Genomic DNA, 18,994 nt, shown 5'->3' with positions numbered 1-18,994 from the left:
ACAGACAGACAGTCAGACAGACAGACAGTCAGATAGACAGATAGATAGATAGAACAAATTATAGATAGAACGATAGATAGAACGACAGACAGACAGACAGACAGACAGACAAATGTCTTTACTGGCACTTTTGAACAATTTAATGCAAATTACATTTCTTTAAAAAAAAATCTTACTGAGCCCAAACCTAAATTCTGCTGCCTGTCATTCCAATTCAAATTCTCTGTGTGTTCTGGCCAACTGAATTCAAATTCTCACTGAAAAGGAGTCGATTCTTCAATTGTGAATTCTGCAGAAGCAGCGCAGTCGAGTTTGGAACAGACGGTTTGAGGTTTTCAGTGTGTGACAGCAGCATCTGACATCTCTCACGTCCAGCGCCAGAGTCCTGAGGAAACGGCCCAAAGCTCAGAGCCTCCTGCTGGTGTGTCCCGCACCTCCTGCACTTTCACAGACTCACTCACACTGCTGACCTGCTCACTCGTCCAGCTAATATTAGCTGTGCCACGAGTGCATGAGGCTCTGAGGAGGCCAGCTATCTGCCTCTCTCTGTCTCACATCACATACTCATAAATTCACAACACGAGCTCCATCCAGACAGCTTACTGAAACTTAGATCAGAAACATATCCTACACAAGTACACTACAAGTGCATCCCACACTGCAGGGGTAGAGTTGTAAATACTTGCAATAACAGACTGCTTAAGAGTTTTGGACCTAAAATAAAAAACAAAAAAACATCTCGTTCAAAATTATAACATCACAACCATAAGCTCATTAATTAAAACTATTGGAAAGCATTTTTGTTAACTAAAATAAAGCTGAATAAAATAAACAGAGGAAAAACTTGCACTTAAAAAAATTAAAAATCAATCAATAAAATAAAGTTGAAGTTGAAGAACTAAAATTGCTAAAGCTAAAATCGGTATAAAACCGATAATTGGTATTAAAATTAAACAGAACTAAAAAAACAATAAAAATAAAAGAACAACAAAATTACTTATACAAAGTACAACTAAGACGAAAACTGAAAATATAAAAATAAATGCTAATATATTATTAATAAATACTATAAAGTATATAAATTATATTAAAATAACACTGATTAACTTGCAAAAACATTGTTCAGAATTGTGATGTCATAATCATAAGCTTATTAACATCAGTGTTGTTATTGTTAACTAAATCTAAAACTACTAAAATGTTTTCGTTGAAATAAATTGAAATATTAGATGAAAAACTTGTACTTGAATTTAAATGAAAAATAAAAATGTTGCCTTGGCAACTAAATGAAAAATAATAAGTTTAACTTGAAGTACTAAAATTACTAAAACTAAATCAGATATAAATTAAAGCTAAATAGAAAAAAAATAAAAAAATAAATAACAGAAATAACAAAAGCACATAACAAAATGACCTAACCTACAATTAAAATGAAAAGTGAAAACATGAAAACAAATGCTAACTATGCTATAATAGTACTATAATAGTATATAAATAATACTAAAACAACAAAGCTGCAAAAACATTTTAAGAATTATGACATCACAATCATAAGCTGATTAACATCAGTGTTGTTACTTTTAACTAAAATGAAGACTATTAAAATTGTTTTCATTAATTGCAATAAAACTAAAATAAAAATAAATAAGATGAAAAACTTACACGTGAAGTGCTAAAATTACTAAAACTGAAATAGAAATAGCAACTAAAGAGAAATATTTAAAAACTAAGACTAATAAAAATATTAAAAGCACATAAAATAAACTAAAATTACAATGAAAACTAAAATCTTAAATTATTTAAAAAAATAATACTATAATAGAACATAACACTAAAATAACACCGATTGACACATAACTCCCACATTTACATATTAAATGACAGCAACTTGACCTGCAGCCAATCTCAGCAGAGCTCATTTACATATACAATACAAAACTCAAACAGCCCGTTCCATTCAAGGGTCAGAAAATGTTTAAGAGAAACAACATTATGAGTGTTTCTGGTGCACAAAACCTGGACAAACATTATAAGTGAGCTTCAATAAATCACAGAGTGCTCATATGTGTGTGTGTGTGAGTTTCCCATCGGTCTTACTTTATCCAGCAGCGGCTGGCACTGCGGCACTTTGCTCTCTGGACTCTCGAGTTTGACGATGCTGATGAAGATGGTCTCCTGACGGTCATCTTCGCTGGTGTTACACAGAGACAGCGGGTGAGACTGCAGAGAGACAGACAGACAGAGAGAGAGAGATTCAGATGTAAAACAGGCAAACGGGACTGAGATCCACCACAGCATCTGCTCAGTAAATCTCTCAGCCGATGAGACTCGTTTTCCCAGAGGCCAAGCAAATGTTTCCTGGATATTTATTTTGTGATTTCAGTCCTGTCAGAGTATGATGGCATCGTTTTAGAAATGTAAGCACATTTAATGTACACGCATTCAACAAGTGTGATAATGCACAATCTGCTACACGTGACTGACAAAGTGGAATCAAATGAAGCCACTCTCTTCTTCTATCTGAATACAGCAATAGCCAATGGAAAGCATCAGCTTCACATTCAAATGACACACGTGCATGAGTTCATGAAGCTGTACCTTCAGCGTGCAACGGCTCTTTGATGTTGAAGAGGCAACTTCCTTTTCCTACGCATGTGGGCGAACATTTGACTAATAGTTCCCTTATCATTGAAAACCAAAAGAGATAGAAGTGACACAGAAAGAGAGAGAGAGAGAGAGAGAGAGAGAGAATAAGTTGAAATGTTTTTAAAGGAGGCAGAATATAGGCTCATGAATATTAATTAGGTGATTTGCCCATCATATTGAATATATATTATATTCACAACGGTTGCATTTAGATTAATTTAATAAAGCAAAAGATATTAAATTATTATATTATTTACTGCATTTAACTAATTAATATATATTCTATCTATATTACATTTAAATATAATATATAATAAATATTTAAATAATGAATTAAACATTTAAAATTATAATATATAATTATTAATTAAAATATATTATATAGAGAGAGAGAGTAAGTATGTATCTTATATTAATTAATATATTTATATATTAACACTCCAAAGAGAAAGGAAAACTTGAAATCGCATCATATGACCCCTTTAATGTATCTTATATTAATTATATTAATAATAAATTAATTCTATAATATAAACTATAATAATTAATTAAAAGTAACTTTAGCTACATGCCAATTCTTACATGCTTGGCTAACACAAGTAGTATGAGATTAAATGGGTCTATAGTATAGTAACACAAACTCAGAAGTGTGAACTTTACCATCACCAGCGAACTTCTAGTGGGTTATGAAAGTAAACTGGTACATAATAACCATGGATGCACTGGACCCTTCCCCAAATAACCCTCCAGCAGCAGGACAGTTCCCGTGGGATGCACAGGCTGGCCGTGACCCGCCTCACCCGCCAGCGTCCTTCATCCCGCTAAACAGAGCGGAAATCCCAGCGTGAAACTGAGCCGTGACATAAGCAGCTGGCAGATCAGCAGAGAGACGCTGAAGTCATCGGCGCAGAAGGGCTGTTGGGTGTCAATCAAACCCAGAGATGATGGAAAGAGGGAGCGGAGGAGAAGCGTGGAAATGACAGGAACACCGCAGTACATGGACAGAATACTGCCTTAAAGGACAGAGGTCAGGCACTCAGGTCGTCTTTAGGATGCTCTGTGAGCACTTTCAATAGACAATCAGTGATATTTTTGAACGCCTAAAGTATCTATATTATGAAAGCATGTTTCCACCACAGAATAAAAACATAAAAAAATTCAAGTTCACAGTTTCACAGACTTTTCAGTTCAGAATTCTGAGTTTAAATCTTGCAATTCTGTTTTTTTCCACCATGGAATAATAATAATAATAATAATAATAATAATAAAAGTAATTTTAAAACTTTTTTATCTCACAGTTCTGACTTTTTTCTTGCAATTGTGAGTTTATACAGAACTATCCTAAAATGGCTGTTGCCAGCAATCTACCTCGGAATATAAAAATTTGACAAGTTAGAAACATTTGACAATAATATCCCAATTCCAATTTTTTTATTATATCCTTAATATATAGGTGTTCTCACGTCCAGTTTGGTTTTCTTTTATGTTTGCATGTCTTACTATCAGCCATGATTATTCTACTCTGCTAATTAAAAGGCTGTTTATATGCATATTACAAAAATTTTATTAGTCGCAGATAACATTCATCGACCTCAAATATGGCTTATCATCTGAAAAATGTAAGTAGTAGCAACTTTACATGGCAGCTCAATCTAATGATAGCCTTGAAAAAAGTGCGCAGTTCACTTGCTGTTTTTCCCTAACACATTCATCATTATTATATTTGCCGGTGCGCTGTGGCAAGCCTTTTTTGTGTGCGCTTGAGCGCTTATTAGGCTATGTAGGCAATTAAGGCTCATTATTATGATTTATATGGTTTATTAATAGAAGTGCGACTAATAGTCGACTAATGATTAAAATGAACGACTACTAGTCGACCAGAAAAATCTTTAGTCGAGGGCAGCCCTAATGCATAGGCCTATTGACTAATTGTCAATAGGCTGAGACTATCAGCCAATCACTGTGTGCATAGTTAGTAAGTATGCTGACATCATCCATAGCAACGAGGTCAACCCCGCCCCCTTACTCTTAGCTTAAGACTTCTGTCAATTTAAGCTACCTATTTCTGTAAAAAAAAAAAAAAGATATATACACTTTACTTGATACTTGAAACTTTAATTTCGAAAGAATGCATTAAATTGATTAAAAACAGGAAAAAGTAAAAATAAGTTTTATAATAAATATAACTCACCCTAAAAATATAGTAAAAACTGTAATATTGTGAAATATTATTACAATTTAAATTAAGAAACATTTCTGATTATTATCAATGTTGAAAACAGTTGTGCTGCCCAATATTTTTGTGGAAACCGTGATACATTTCCTTTTTCAGGATTCTTTGATGATCAGAAAGTTCAAAAGAACGGCATTTATTTGAAATAGAAATCATCTGTAACATTTTAAATGTTTTTATTGTCACTTTTGATCAATTTAATGCATCCTTGATGAATAAAAGTATTAATTTCTTTTATATATGTGTGACACATATATGTGACCCTGGAGCACAAAAGCAGTCTTAAGTCGCTGGGGTATATTTGTAGCAATAGCCAACAATACATTGTATGGGTCAAAATTATCGATTTTTCTTTTATGTTTCAAAAAATTGACCCTTATGACTGGTTTTGTGGTCCAGGGTCACATATATTTAAATATCCCATTGCCTGAAAGTCTGAGGATGTGTGGCCTTCAACAAAAGGGAAAAGAGGAAAGCAGTGAAATAATGGCTGGATTCAGCCGGTAGCCTCTGTAGTCCCACAAAGCTCCTGTCACGAATCCTCTCTGAAGGAGCTGTTTTCATCAGTTCTCCCGGCGGCTCTGAGCTTCTGGAGTAAAGCTAATCATTATCTCTGGCCAGCGTAAGCCAGCTCTGTTTACCATCAAGAGACCGTCCAACGCAGTCTATCATCTCCGCTGGGTATTTTTATCTCACAAAGGGGAAGAAATCTAAAAGCGGCATCGGTTCAGACCCCAAAAGACACATCTTCATTTGGTTTTTGGAGAAACAGTGGCACACACAAACAGATTATTGACAATAGTCCGTACGTCTGTCTAAACCGCAAACCGGCTGGGGATGAGACGGCCCTTCCACCGCTTTGTAGTGGCATATAAAGACATTCCAGCGCCATCTCGACAACAGACAGACGTCTAAAAATACTCATAAATCAAATGGCCTCAAAACAAACACAGGAGAGGAGCGATAATAAAGAGTTGCTGTGGTGAGAAAGTATTTTTGCCCTGTGGAGCCTCTTTCTTCTTCTGCCAGTTACGCAGTTTGTTCATGTTTTGCCAGCTGAGCTCCAGCGCACCAGTCGTTCTTTTCTATCTGTATGTTTATTTATTTATCATTTTTTAATCTATCTATCTATCTGTCTGTCTGTCTGTCTATCTATCTATCGCCATATCAGCATCAAAGGCTATATTCATGGCTTAAAAAAGAGATAATAAATAAGATAATATATAAGAGATACTAAATATTTTTTAAAGAGATAATACAAGAAAAAAAAAAAAAAAAAAAAAGTAATACATTTAAAATAATAATAACAATAATACTTAAATGAATTGTATACAATAATTCAACAATATTATCTTTAAAAACAACAATAATAATATCAGTTATATAAAATTCTTATAAAAAAGTTATATAAAAATGTATATTTAATAAAAAATCTAATAATTAAAAAATAATACTCTCCCAGGAGAAACCTTTTTTTATATATATATATATATTTTTTTTATGTCTATTGATGTAATTCTTGAATAAAAATGTGGCTTAATATAAAATGCAGGAAATTACAAAAAAAAAAATGCTTTATGGTCAAGGAAGACTTACAAAATTCACAATTAGGCAATTCTTCCCCTTTTAATAAGATTATGAATAACTCTTGTGTTTTCTATCTCTCAAATCATCCCTTCAATTTCCTCACTTTCTCACAGTTTCAAACTCTTCCTGCAGTATTACAAGCATGCCTCTCGACAGCATCGTGAAACAGAAAATCAATCAGACTCGCTCCTTCAGTTTGCATAAAGAAGAATGTGTTTACAGTGATGCACTTACGGCTCAAGTTTGTGCTGTTGTCACAGCAACACAGATACAAAACAGATAATATTCACAATACTACCTCGTAAAATGGCTAAAAAGCACCTAATTCAGCTCATCGAATGCTTACTGAATAATACAAATACTGGTCAAAAGTTTGGAATAATTAAGGACTGACCAATCAGAAGACGCTTTAATAATCATTTTGAAAGTACAGCTACAAGACTGTATGCGTGATAACATAAGACAGGTGTGATGAATCACTAACATCGCCTGTGCAAATGCATGTTTAATATAACTTGCATACTGTAACAGCCTTGTTTTCATTCACATCAATTAAATACAGCAAAAGTTAATTGTAAACAATATTTTTGTGCAACCAGTCTCCCATAGCTTTAATAATCATTTTGAAAGTACAGCTACAAGACTGTATGCGTGATAACATAAGACAGGTGTGATGAATCACTAACATCGCCTGTGCAAATGCATGTTTAATATAACTTGCATACTGTAACAGCCTTGTTTTCATTCACATCAATTAAATACAGCAAAAGTTAATTGTAAACAATATTTTTGTGCAACCAGTCTCCCATAATCCTTCGCATGTATCACACTTTTAAAAATCCAACACTACAAAAAGTGATTTTCTTAGTATTTTTGTATTCCAGTACAAATATTGAAACATTCTTAAATCAAGATACATTTCGATGAAAAACAACATAAATATTAAGTTGTTTTTTTTGGGGGGGTGGGGGGGGTTCTTACCCCATTAGCAGATATTTTTTCTTGTTTTAAGCATAAACTCACTTCATTTTGATCAGTTTCTCAGAAAACAATGCTTAATATCTTAAGTCACTTTGCTTTTCAAGCAAATGTATCTTGAATTAAGAATTTCAGATATTTGTTTTAAAAAACAAGACAAAAATACTAAGGAAGAACATCACTTTTTGCATTGAAAACATCAAAAGCACAATTATTCAGCCCTGATCAAACAACCTGTACTGTATGTCTGTGTGTTTATCATTATCACAGATGCATGTGCACATGTGCATTAGAGAGATCTCAGTCCAGCAGCTGATGCATGTGCTCATGTGTTGTGCCGGTTTGTTTTGTGCATGCGTTTGGATATCAGTGCACAGATGCAGAAAATACATAGACTTCCGGCGTAGTGTTTACAACATGAACCAAAGAAAACTTCTGCTCAAGGACTCAGACACGAGAGAGAGAGAGAGAGAGAGAGAGAGAGAGATTCTAGCTTTTGCAAATGGATGTCTGCTATATGAATTAAGGAGAAATCACTAAAAAGTCAAGCGTCTGCTGTTGGAAAATGATGAGAGTTAATCACAGAGTCATATAAGAACTAGTCAGACAAGTGGCTATAAACATTTTGGGAGATGATCAATACCCAGTGCCCTAAAGACTAGGAAATGATTGACAAATTACTTTCTTTCATGCTTTGCCATACTTTGCTATATGCTAGAGTGACAGGGAGGGAGATCATATTCTAAAGAACATATTATTGGACAAAATATATGTATGCTCCCCTACCAATAAGATGATGTCAGCAGTATTTTCCCAGAACAGAAAGACTGTACATTTTAAGTAAATTGTAAGACTCTTCTGCTCACCAAGGCTGCTTTTTTAAAAATAAAAATACAGTAAAAACAGTAATATTGTGAAATATTTTTACAATTTCAAATAACTGCTTTCTATGTGAATATCTGTTAAAATGTAATTTATTTCTGTGATCAAAGCTGAATTTTCAGCATCATTACTCCAGTCTTCAGTGTCACATGATCTTCAGAAATCATTCTAAGATGCTGATTTGCTGCTCAAGAATCATTTCTGATTATTATCAATGTTGAAAACAGTTGTGCTGCTTCATATTTTTGTGGAAACTGCGGTACATGTTATTTTTCAGGATTCACAGATGAACAGAAAGTTCAAAAGAACAGCATTTATTTGAAATAGAAATCATTAACATTATACAGGGTTTCTGCAGACTTGAACAACTTAAATTTAAGACTTTTTAAGACCTTTTTAATACTAAGACTTTTTAAGGCCTTATATTAGGAAAACGTTATTTAAGACATTTTAAGACTTTTTAAGGCCTTATATTAGGAAAACGTTATTTAAGACATTTTAAGACTTTTTAAGGACCCGCGGACACCCTGTTATAAATGTCTTTACTATCACTTCCTAGTATAGTTTTTTTATTATTCATTATTATTAATTTTTATAAATTTATTATTTTTATTTATTATTAATATGAATTCAGCTGTTCATTAGGCATCATATTGATCAAATTAACGCATCCTCGATGAATAAAAACATTAATTTCTTTATCTTATGGTCCACAAACTTTTGAATGGTACTGTAGCGATCAAAACTGAGAGGGAGATGTGAAGTAGACTTACACAATATTATAGAGCCCAAAAAGCATTAATTTGAAAAGGTACCGCCCCAGTGACAGCTTTTGTACCTTTATTTCTGAGCGTGAAACAAGCTAACTAGCATCTGGAGAAAGAGACAAGGACAGAGCAAGGGAATGCGGCTCACATTCAAACATGTGATTTTTACTAAAGTCTCACACTGTTTGTAAATACTAAGTCCATGTGGACCAGATTCAGTTAGACTAGACCAATCAGCAGATACATTTATGCCAAATTGTTTATTTTGCTTCCCGTTTTATGCACAATTATATGCTAATTTGCACCTAGAAGTGATTTTCCCCGCTTTCTGTGACTCACGGAGAAGCGCCGGTCTAAAGCGAACAGGATGAAGTCTGGAAAAGTGAGTTGTGAGATGGTTGGCGAGGCTATTAGAACTACAGGACTGTCAAAACAGGAGCGAGCTCAGATTACAGCCGTCGCCCTCGCTCCCATTGAGACGCACGGAAACCCACACCATAATGAGAGCCGAGAGTCGGATTGTCTGCTGACTCAATGAAAGGGATTAGAAGGTATTGTGGCGCTTTCTGAGAAGAGGAAAGGAGAGGAGCCGATAGAGGCGACTGGGTAACTTCACCTGCAGAATCATCAGGACGTTCCTCTCATTGAAACGCTGAAAGAAAAACTCTGAATGAGCCAGTGAATTACAGCCACAGCGGATCGCGGGGGGAAGAAACGCATACTAGAAAATAGATAGGCTGCAGTAAAAATAAAGCAATAACATGTGAGCATTACAGTGATTTTACCACAGGTAAAAGGTGATTGTGCAAAATAATATGATGCCTAATAAATAGCTGAATTCATATTAATACTAAATAAAAAAAATTAAAATTAATAATAATGAATAATAAAAATACTATACTAAGAACGTTATTATTGCAATAAATAATTATTATCAGCAGCATTAACACTATTATTATTAGCATAAAAAAAACAACACAAAGTTCCTTAGTCCAAATGTAGGATATATCAGGAGGTTGTGCACAATTCAGTCGAATTGAAAATGCTTTTTAAATTCCAATAAGGGGTTATTTTTGTGCACAACAATGCAGCATGACAAAAGATGTACAATAAATAGTTGAATATTATATATATATATATATATATAGAGAGAGAATAAAAATATATAATTATATGTTATATAATTTAAATATATAATAAAAATGTATATATAAAACATACATAAATTAATAATAATAATAATACTCTGCTTGACATTTTTAATGTCAAACTTCATTTCCGGCTAAAATATGAGTCCATAATCCATAATAACGCTTCCACCAGTGAAAAAGTCCATCTCCTGTTGCTCTCTCACATGAAAATCCAGCCACATATTTGTTTAGAGCTGTTTTGGCTTGTAAACAGTGCTTGATCTGTGCAGATTTCTCTCCTGATTCAGACCTAATGGTGGATTTGTTTCTTACAAACACACAGTTTTTCACATCACCAGATGTTAACTGATGGACTGGAGTGCTGTGGATTACTTGTGGATTATTGTGATGTTTTTATCAGCTGTTTGGACTCTCATTCTGACGGCACCCATTCACTGCAGAGCATCCATTGCTGAGACACTGATGTAATGCTACATTTCTCCAAATCTGATGAAGAAACAAACTCATCTACGTCTTGGATGACCTGAGAGTGAGCACATTTACAGCTAATTTTAATTTTTTGGTGAACTGTTCCTTTAAAATCACTATTTGGAACAGAGCTGGTGTCATTTCAGACATGAGACAAATAAGCAAAGATCATGACTGATAAAATAAAACAGGACTCAATGTCAGATCAGTGTGTGATAACACACAGGGTCAAAGTTCAACACTGTCACACACACATCATCCAGCAGAGGGGGTGTGCGCACAAACACACACACACACACGCGCGTGTATGTATGTATGTATATATAAGGACCCCACAAAGTCAAACTTTCCTTATTTTACTAACTTCTTTTGGTCCTCACAAAGTAGCAAAAACAAGTTCACACACACAGGTCTGGATCAATGAAACGACGCATTACTGCCACCGTCTCCAAGGGGAAATGGGTCATTACACACACACACACACACACACACTTCACATGCACAAAACACACCTGCACCAAACGATCATTACGGCCAACACAGATACACAAGATATCACACAATATGAGAAACAAACTGCCTCATTTGCTGCCAAGACAAAACAAAAAAACAAAACATTTTTCAAGTTCAATGTGTTCAATCACAGTCCAGTAGAAATAAATATGCATCAGATTCAACATCTTATGTTATAGTATAATCATAATGAATGGGCCAGATTCACAAAACTTTCTTAGAAATAAAACTATTCGGAACTCTCATTTTCTTCTTATTTTCTAACTTAAGAATAAATTTAAGAATGTTTTGCATCCCCAACAACTCTTAATAATGTTTTTATCATTTTTCTTACGATAGAGACAAAACCTCCTGAATAGAATGTTCTTAAAAATCATCATAATTAAGCTCCAACTTCAAATCGCTGAAGGTGACAGTTTGGCTAAAATCTAAATTCAGTAACAACTCTACAAAATCAGCTCAAATAGGCACCCTGTTTTTAACTGTATTTTAAAGTTACATTTTTATTATTTTACTAATTTTAAGATTTTTAGCGCATTAAAAAAAGTCAATGCCAGGCAGCGCAAAAAGACAAAGACATAAGACATAAATCACAGGAAAAAAAAAAAAACCTGATGCACATTGGCAAAATTGTATTAAATATATTTAATTTAGCTTTATTTTAATTTTGTGTATATTATATATTAAATACAACCATTAAAATAATACACTAACTAAATAAATCATATAAATAATTATTAAACATTCTTAGATCTTTCCATTGTTGAACCAACCATTCTACCTGCTTTCCATCTTGTTCATGAAAAGCCTGAATTATGCATGCGATTATAATAAATGTTTAGTATGTTTGTCAAATTGCATGATTTTTTTTAAGGGGATTTTTACTATTCACACTACTATAATCCATAAAAAATAGATCTGAGTGAAAATCAGATGTGTGAATATAGCCTAAATGAAGGATAATACAGTATAAAACAACTTAAAAGTAAAAAAATCTACCAAAAAATTAACTACCAACTAAACATCTGAAATGTTTAAGCTCTGCAGTTATAAGAAGTGTGTATGAGAGCTAAAAATAAGGCCTGTCACTGTACTGACGTCTTTCTCCAGCGTGTGGGAGCAACAGCAGATCTCTCCTGGGACTCCGTGCGGCCGAGGCCCCATAATCAAACACTGGAATGATGGTAAAGTGCATCCGTACACAAACACATCAAGGCCCGGCTCTTTTATTGTTGTTTTATTTTGGAGTGTAAACACGACTCGCTCGCACAAACAGACTCCATGGCAACCATCTGACCCCTGACGACCGATCAATTACTGACGCTTAAACAACCGGACAACAGCTTGAACTGCTAAAGTGATTTTTGTTTTTATCCCCACATGGAACTTTCCTGAAAAAATACAAATAAAGTGCGTCTCTTGAAGTAAACAGAAGCAAACCATCGTCAATTTCCAGTCACTAGTAGTGTTTGCCAAGTCAACCATCACTATGACTGGGGTTTACGTTTGTTCAAACTACTGACCCCAAGTCAGTATTATTTTAGCATCATTCAGATACTATTTTAGTTTTTATTACGTGGTTTTTTAATACTTTCTCCTTTTCTTTTTTTGCGTTTTTGTCATTTTTAGTAGTTTTTTAATGTTAATATAGTTTTTATTAGCTTTTATTTTACTTTGTTATTTTAGTACATAAAGTTAAACTTCATAAAATAATAAAATTCTAATTTTATTACATTAAGAAATAACATAAAATAGCAATAAATAAAATGAAACCTTTTAATCTAATGGTTAAATTTAATGGTATTCAGAACAGAACAGAAATTAAAAATAAAAGTATAAAATTATAGTACTACAGAAATTATAGTGGAATTCATTATAAACAATACTTTTGTGTGCTTGACGTTAATTGCATAATATGCAATTACCGTATTGGCCCGAATATAAGACGACCCCCCTTTTTCCACATGTACCTTTTGGAAAAAGGCTTTTTAAAAACCAAATCTTGTTTTTTCTCAGTAAAACACATTTTGTCTTCAATTATTTTCATATTGCATATTTTTCCTATTTTAATTTTTGTTTTGAAAGTATGGTAAAAACTGGTAATCTAGACCCTGAATATAAGACGACCGCGTTTTTTCAGATGTATTTCCAAGAAAAAAACATCGTCTTATATTCGGGACAATACGGTATATGACACTGAATGCATTATTGCATTAGAAGTCGCTTTGCATCACGTCTCAAAAGCGCGTCTCGAGACCCTCATGCTTTTTTTTTTTTTTTAAACCATTCCTGAGTGCTGCGTCTTGTTTTTAGATGCAAAGGCGCATTCCTGTGTGAACAACCCCTTACTTTATCATTTTCTTCAGAGCACAACTGTGCATTTTTCTTTACTCATAACTCATGCTTTCTTTCATATTTTAATGCAAACACATTCAATCATTTAAAAGTGTGAGGGTTCAAATACTACTCAAGTATGAAACATCGTTCTGCTGTAAACATCCATATGTGTCATTGGATACAGCAACAGAGATATCAAATGTTCTGAGCGGATTTGTTGAGGGAGAAACACACACATACACACACACACACACACACACACTTCTCTCATGGAGAAGTGAGCGTCAGGAATGCTCTCCCAGAGTAAACACTGCTCCGCCGCGCTTTGATGTCTGGAGTCTCTCTCTAGCACTAAATCCTCTTCATCGCTGCCATGATCCCAACAGACAACAGGAGGAGAAACACAGCGTCACACGATGGGAGAAAAGAATTCATTCTTCCTACAGTAACAATCTCACACAGAGTCAGCCGTACAGTCACACCTGCTTCAGCCGTCCAGTTCACACAGAGTGGCCAGTTCCATCCCATAATGATCATCGCCACTCCATCTATGCTGGAACATTCCAGAACATGATTCAGATAAGCAGACGAGTGAGTGTGTGTTAGTGTGTGTGTGTGAGTGAGTGAGAGAACCTTTAAGTGTTACATTTGTGTGTGTGTGTGTGTGTGTCACCTTGCAGAATTTGAGCTCCATCCTTAACACCATAGAAACCATATAGTAACACATTAAACACTCAGAACACCCTAGCGACCACCTGAAACACCATAGCAACCACATAGTAACACATTAAACCCTCAGAACAGCATAGAAACACCCCAGCAGCCACCCAAAACACCATAGCAACCACATAGTAGCACTTCAAACACCCAGAACACCCCAGCAACACCACAACAACCACTTAAAACACCATAGCAACCACAGAGTAACACTAAACACCCAGAACACCCCAGCAACCACCCAGAACACCATAGCAACCATAAAGTAACACATTAAACCATCAGAACACCCTAGCAACACCACAACAACCACCTAAAACACCATAGCAACCACATAGTAACACATTAAACCCTCAGAACAGCATAGAAACACCACAACAACCACTTAAAACACCATAGCAACCACAGAGTAACACATTAAACCATCAGAACACCCTAGTAGCAACACCCCAACAACCACCTAAAACATCATAGCAACCACATAGTAGCACTTCAAATACCCAAAACACCCTAGCAACACCCCAACAACCACCTAAAATACCATAGCAACCACATAGTAACACATTAAACCTTCAGAACAGCATAGAAACACCCCAGGCAGCAACCACCCAAAACACCATAGCCAACCACACAGTAACACATCAAATCCTCAGAACAGCATAAAACACCCCAGCAACCACCCAAAACACCATAGCAAACACAGTAACACATCAAACACTCTGAACACCCCAGCAACCACCCAGAACACCATAGCAACCACATAGTAACACATTAAACCCACAGAACAGCATAGAAACACCCCAGCAGCCACCCAAAACACCATAGCAACCACATAGTAACACTTCAAACACCCAGAACACCATAGCAACACCACAACAACCACCTAAAACACCATAGCAACCACAGAGTAACGCATTAAACACCCAGAACACTCTAGCAACACCCCAGCGACCACCCAGAACACCACAGCAACCACATAGTAACACATTAAATCCTCAAAATAGCATAGAAACACCCCAGCAACCACCCAGAACACCATAGCAACCATAAAGTAACACATTAAACCATCAGAACACCCTAGCAACACCACAACAACCACCTAAAACACCATAGCAACCACATAGTAACACATTAAATCCTCAAAGTAGCATAGAAACACCCCAGCAACTCGCTCAAAATTGATATCACATTTGTGATCACGCTCACACACCAAATATTTAGGAAAACGGCACTGTTGCTTGTGTGATATGACTTAAACTATATAAACATAAAAACAAAAACCCATACAGGGATATTTTTTGTTTTCATAGCTTGAATTATAGGGGCATTTTAACTGCATTCTAATAGGCTTCATCACGCAGTGAATGCTTTTGGACTTTCAAGACGTGTTTTTGTTCGTTTTTTGCACAGTGTGTGAAATACTCGACAATGTCAGCTCACACATCGTTAAAACGACAATTATGATATTATTGCAGACGATAAATATTGCACACTTCAAATTCTCACTTATGTAATTTGGATTAAAAAGCTTTTTTCAGCTTTAAAGCCTGTGACACACACTCCCAGACAGCTGCGGCCGTGCTGGACACAAACCAGCTTCAACAGGGCCTCAGTTTTCACAGCCTGGTGCCACCTCGCTCCAAACAGAGACGTGGCGCCTCCCCTTCAGCAGCAGACAGAAAAACGCAGAGGAAAAAATAAAGCATCGCTCTATCTTCATTTGTGTCACGGGCCGCTCTGTCCGGCGTTCCCAAACCCCATCAGAGGCGGAGGGGAAAGTCATCAGCATGAAAATCCCCTCAGCACCCACAGCTCCACATCATCCCGCTTTAAAGTGTATTTTTGACATAATTACAGAAGAGGGCGAAGCGTCTTGAGTCATGATCCGGGCCCGGAACCATCGGCCTCGCCGGCTACAAACACATAAACACAGGCCTGCCTCCCTCAACCATACCACCACCGCCTTCTGCTCGCGATCCAGACGCTTGATGTTTTTCAGCCCTCGCTTTTCCTTTTCTCCCTCTCCCTCTCTGAGTGATTGAAACGTGAGTGAGGAAAGCTGTAATTTAACGGGTCTCCCGTTCAGGCTACCGTCAAAATAAACATTTTAATTAGGTCAGAAATGTCAAATCTGGCACCAAATTGAGAGAAAAAAACATCTTTGGCTAGTTGACAGGATGACTGGCTGACAAAAACAATTCGGCTTGTTACTTTTAAGAATAGCGTAATAATGCATAATTTAAATTGTAACAGACTGACCTTCAGACAAGTGGCAAAACAAAATGCAATGGATTTATGTCTTGCATACACTACCATTTAAAAGATTGGGGTTAGTAAGATTTTAATACTTTTATTCAGCAAGGATGCATTCAATTGATCAAAAGTGACAGTAAAGACATTTAAGATTTCCATTTCAAATAAATGCTGTTTTTTTCAATGTTCTATTCATCAAAGAATCCTGGAAAACAAAATGTATCACAGTTTCCAGAAAAATATGAAGCAGCACAACTGTTTTCAGTATTGATAATAATCAGAAATGTTTCTTGAGCAGCAAATCAGTATATTAGAATGATTTCTGAAGATCATGTGACACTGAAGACTGGAATAATGATGCTGAAAATACAGCTTTGATCACAGAAATAAATTACACTTTACTATATATTCACATAGAAAACTGTTATTTTAAATTGTAATAATATTTCACAATTTTACTGTATTTTTAATTCAATAAATGCAGCCTCAGTGAGCAGAAGAGACTTCTTTCAAAAACTTTTCAAAATCTTAAACATTTTAAACTGTGAGATTTTCTTCTTTCTTTCAACAACATGCTGGCTTTTAATATAAATTTTGCCTTATTGCTTTAACAGAGATCTTATGCTTCCTAGTAGATGTTTATGGAGCATCAACGAGGAAATGCATTATCATAGAGCAGATTGCTGGCTGAAGATGGAGCACCATTTCTTCACCAGGCGTTTAACATACACAGTTTACAAATCTTTCTCCTCCTCTACTCTGGAATAGGTCAGAGTGACTACACGATTACTACGACTATAAAAAAGGATGCCTTGCAAGGGGCTCCTCAACTCATTTCCTTCTGGCATCTGTATTTCAATCTCTACATCTTCAATAAGCTTCTCCAGCGCCCTCTCTCTGGATTTCCATTACAGCATTAGAGATTTATCGCATGGGGTCATTCTAGGTCACACGTTCAGCCTGAAGACCACCACAGTTATTTTCTTCTTAAGAACACAACCAAACTTAGCATTAACAAGGATCTTCACTGTCAAACATGAGCAACTTATGGATAAATCACTCTTAAATATGTGACTCACAGACTCATTGGGAAATGTCCTGAAAAATTAAAAGCCTAATGTAACTTTTTGGCAGATCTTAAAGGAGCTATGACATATCTGTCATCATTCACTCACTCTCATGTCATTCCAAACCCGTATGATTTCCTTTCTTTTTTGAAGCACAGAATGAGTAATTTTTCTGAGCGTCATTACCATTTCTTTTCCATACAATAAAAGCGGACAGCATTTTCTTGAGCTCCAAAAATTAGCATGAACATTCTGCTAAACATCTGCTTTTGCAATGAAAAAAAAAAAGTGTCTAAAACAATAAAGATAAATAAACATAACTAAATGGACACATTAAATAAATCAATCAATAAATATAAATAAACGACAAAGAATTAGTCAAAATAAACAAAAGACAAATAAAAAATAAATCAATAAACAAAGACAAATAAAAAGATAAATGACAAATAAATAATAAATTAATAGACAACTAAAATAAATATAAAGACTAAACAAATAAATAAAAAAGACAAAATAAAGATAAACAAATAATGACAATTAACAACAAAGACCAATAAATAAATAGACAAATAAAGAAAAAAAATACAATAAATCACAAAGACAAAGAAAAACAAATAGAAAAATAAATAAATGACAAATAAATAATAAATTAATAGACAACTAAAATAAATAGACAAAATAAAAATAAACAAATAAAATAAATGACAAAGACAAATAAATAGACAAATAAAGAAAAAATAAAGATAATAAATAAATGACAAATAAAGAATAAATTAATAGACAACTAAATAAAAATACATAGACAAAATAAATACATAAATACAAAATGAAGATAAACAAATACAATAAATCACAAAAAAATAAATAGACAAATAAAGAAAAAAATAAAATAAATAAGTAAATGACAAATAAATAATAAATTAATAGACAACTAAAGAAATACATAGACAAAATAAATAAAGACAAAAAGATAAATACAATAATGACAAATAGCAACAAAGACAAATAAATAGATAAAGAAATATAAAGTATGGCTATCAAAAAAAATTCGAGTTTCGAATATTTGTCGAATTTAAAATAAAAATCCACATTCTAATGCAAAAACGTTGCATTCAAATTTTAGGTGTGCGTTAAGGAGGCAGCCTTATCAGCGGCGCACGAGATGCGACGACGATGTAAGTGTCATTGCATTATAATGTTTTTGTTAGCCTATCCAGTTGAAGCCACTAGATGCGGCGCTGCTGCGTTGTTCATTAAAAATATTGAGGAAAAAGAGAACATCAGAAGATCTTGTTTACATCAAAACTGAAACCAAGCCGTTCACACAGAACACATATTTCGCGCATTTTCTAAAGGGACATCTATCACCGTTGCACTCGCGTCTCGCACAAGAGA

General features: G+C 34.7%; 1 protein-coding gene across 1 annotated transcript in view; it reads right to left on the bottom strand.

Annotated features, from left to right (window-relative positions):
* The window catches only part of LOC107734348 (E3 ubiquitin-protein ligase RNF43-like), a 121,202-nt gene that overhangs the window by 34,027 nt on the left and 68,181 nt on the right, over positions 1-18,994 (bottom strand). The window contains exon 2 of the mRNA XM_016546283.1: positions 2,098-2,220. Within this exon, the coding sequence (XP_016401769.1) occupies positions 2,098-2,220 (123 nt within the window). The remainder of the gene's footprint in view (positions 1-2,097; positions 2,221-18,994) is intronic.

This window comes from Sinocyclocheilus rhinocerous, unplaced genomic scaffold (genome assembly GCF_001515625.1).
Source record: "Sinocyclocheilus rhinocerous isolate Xijiao unplaced genomic scaffold, SAMN03320098_v1.1 scaffold370, whole genome shotgun sequence".
Taxonomy (NCBI): Eukaryota; Metazoa; Chordata; class Actinopteri; order Cypriniformes; family Cyprinidae; genus Sinocyclocheilus; species Sinocyclocheilus rhinocerous.
Note: the sequence above shows the minus strand (reverse complement) of the source record. Positions and strands in the feature narration are given on the sequence as shown.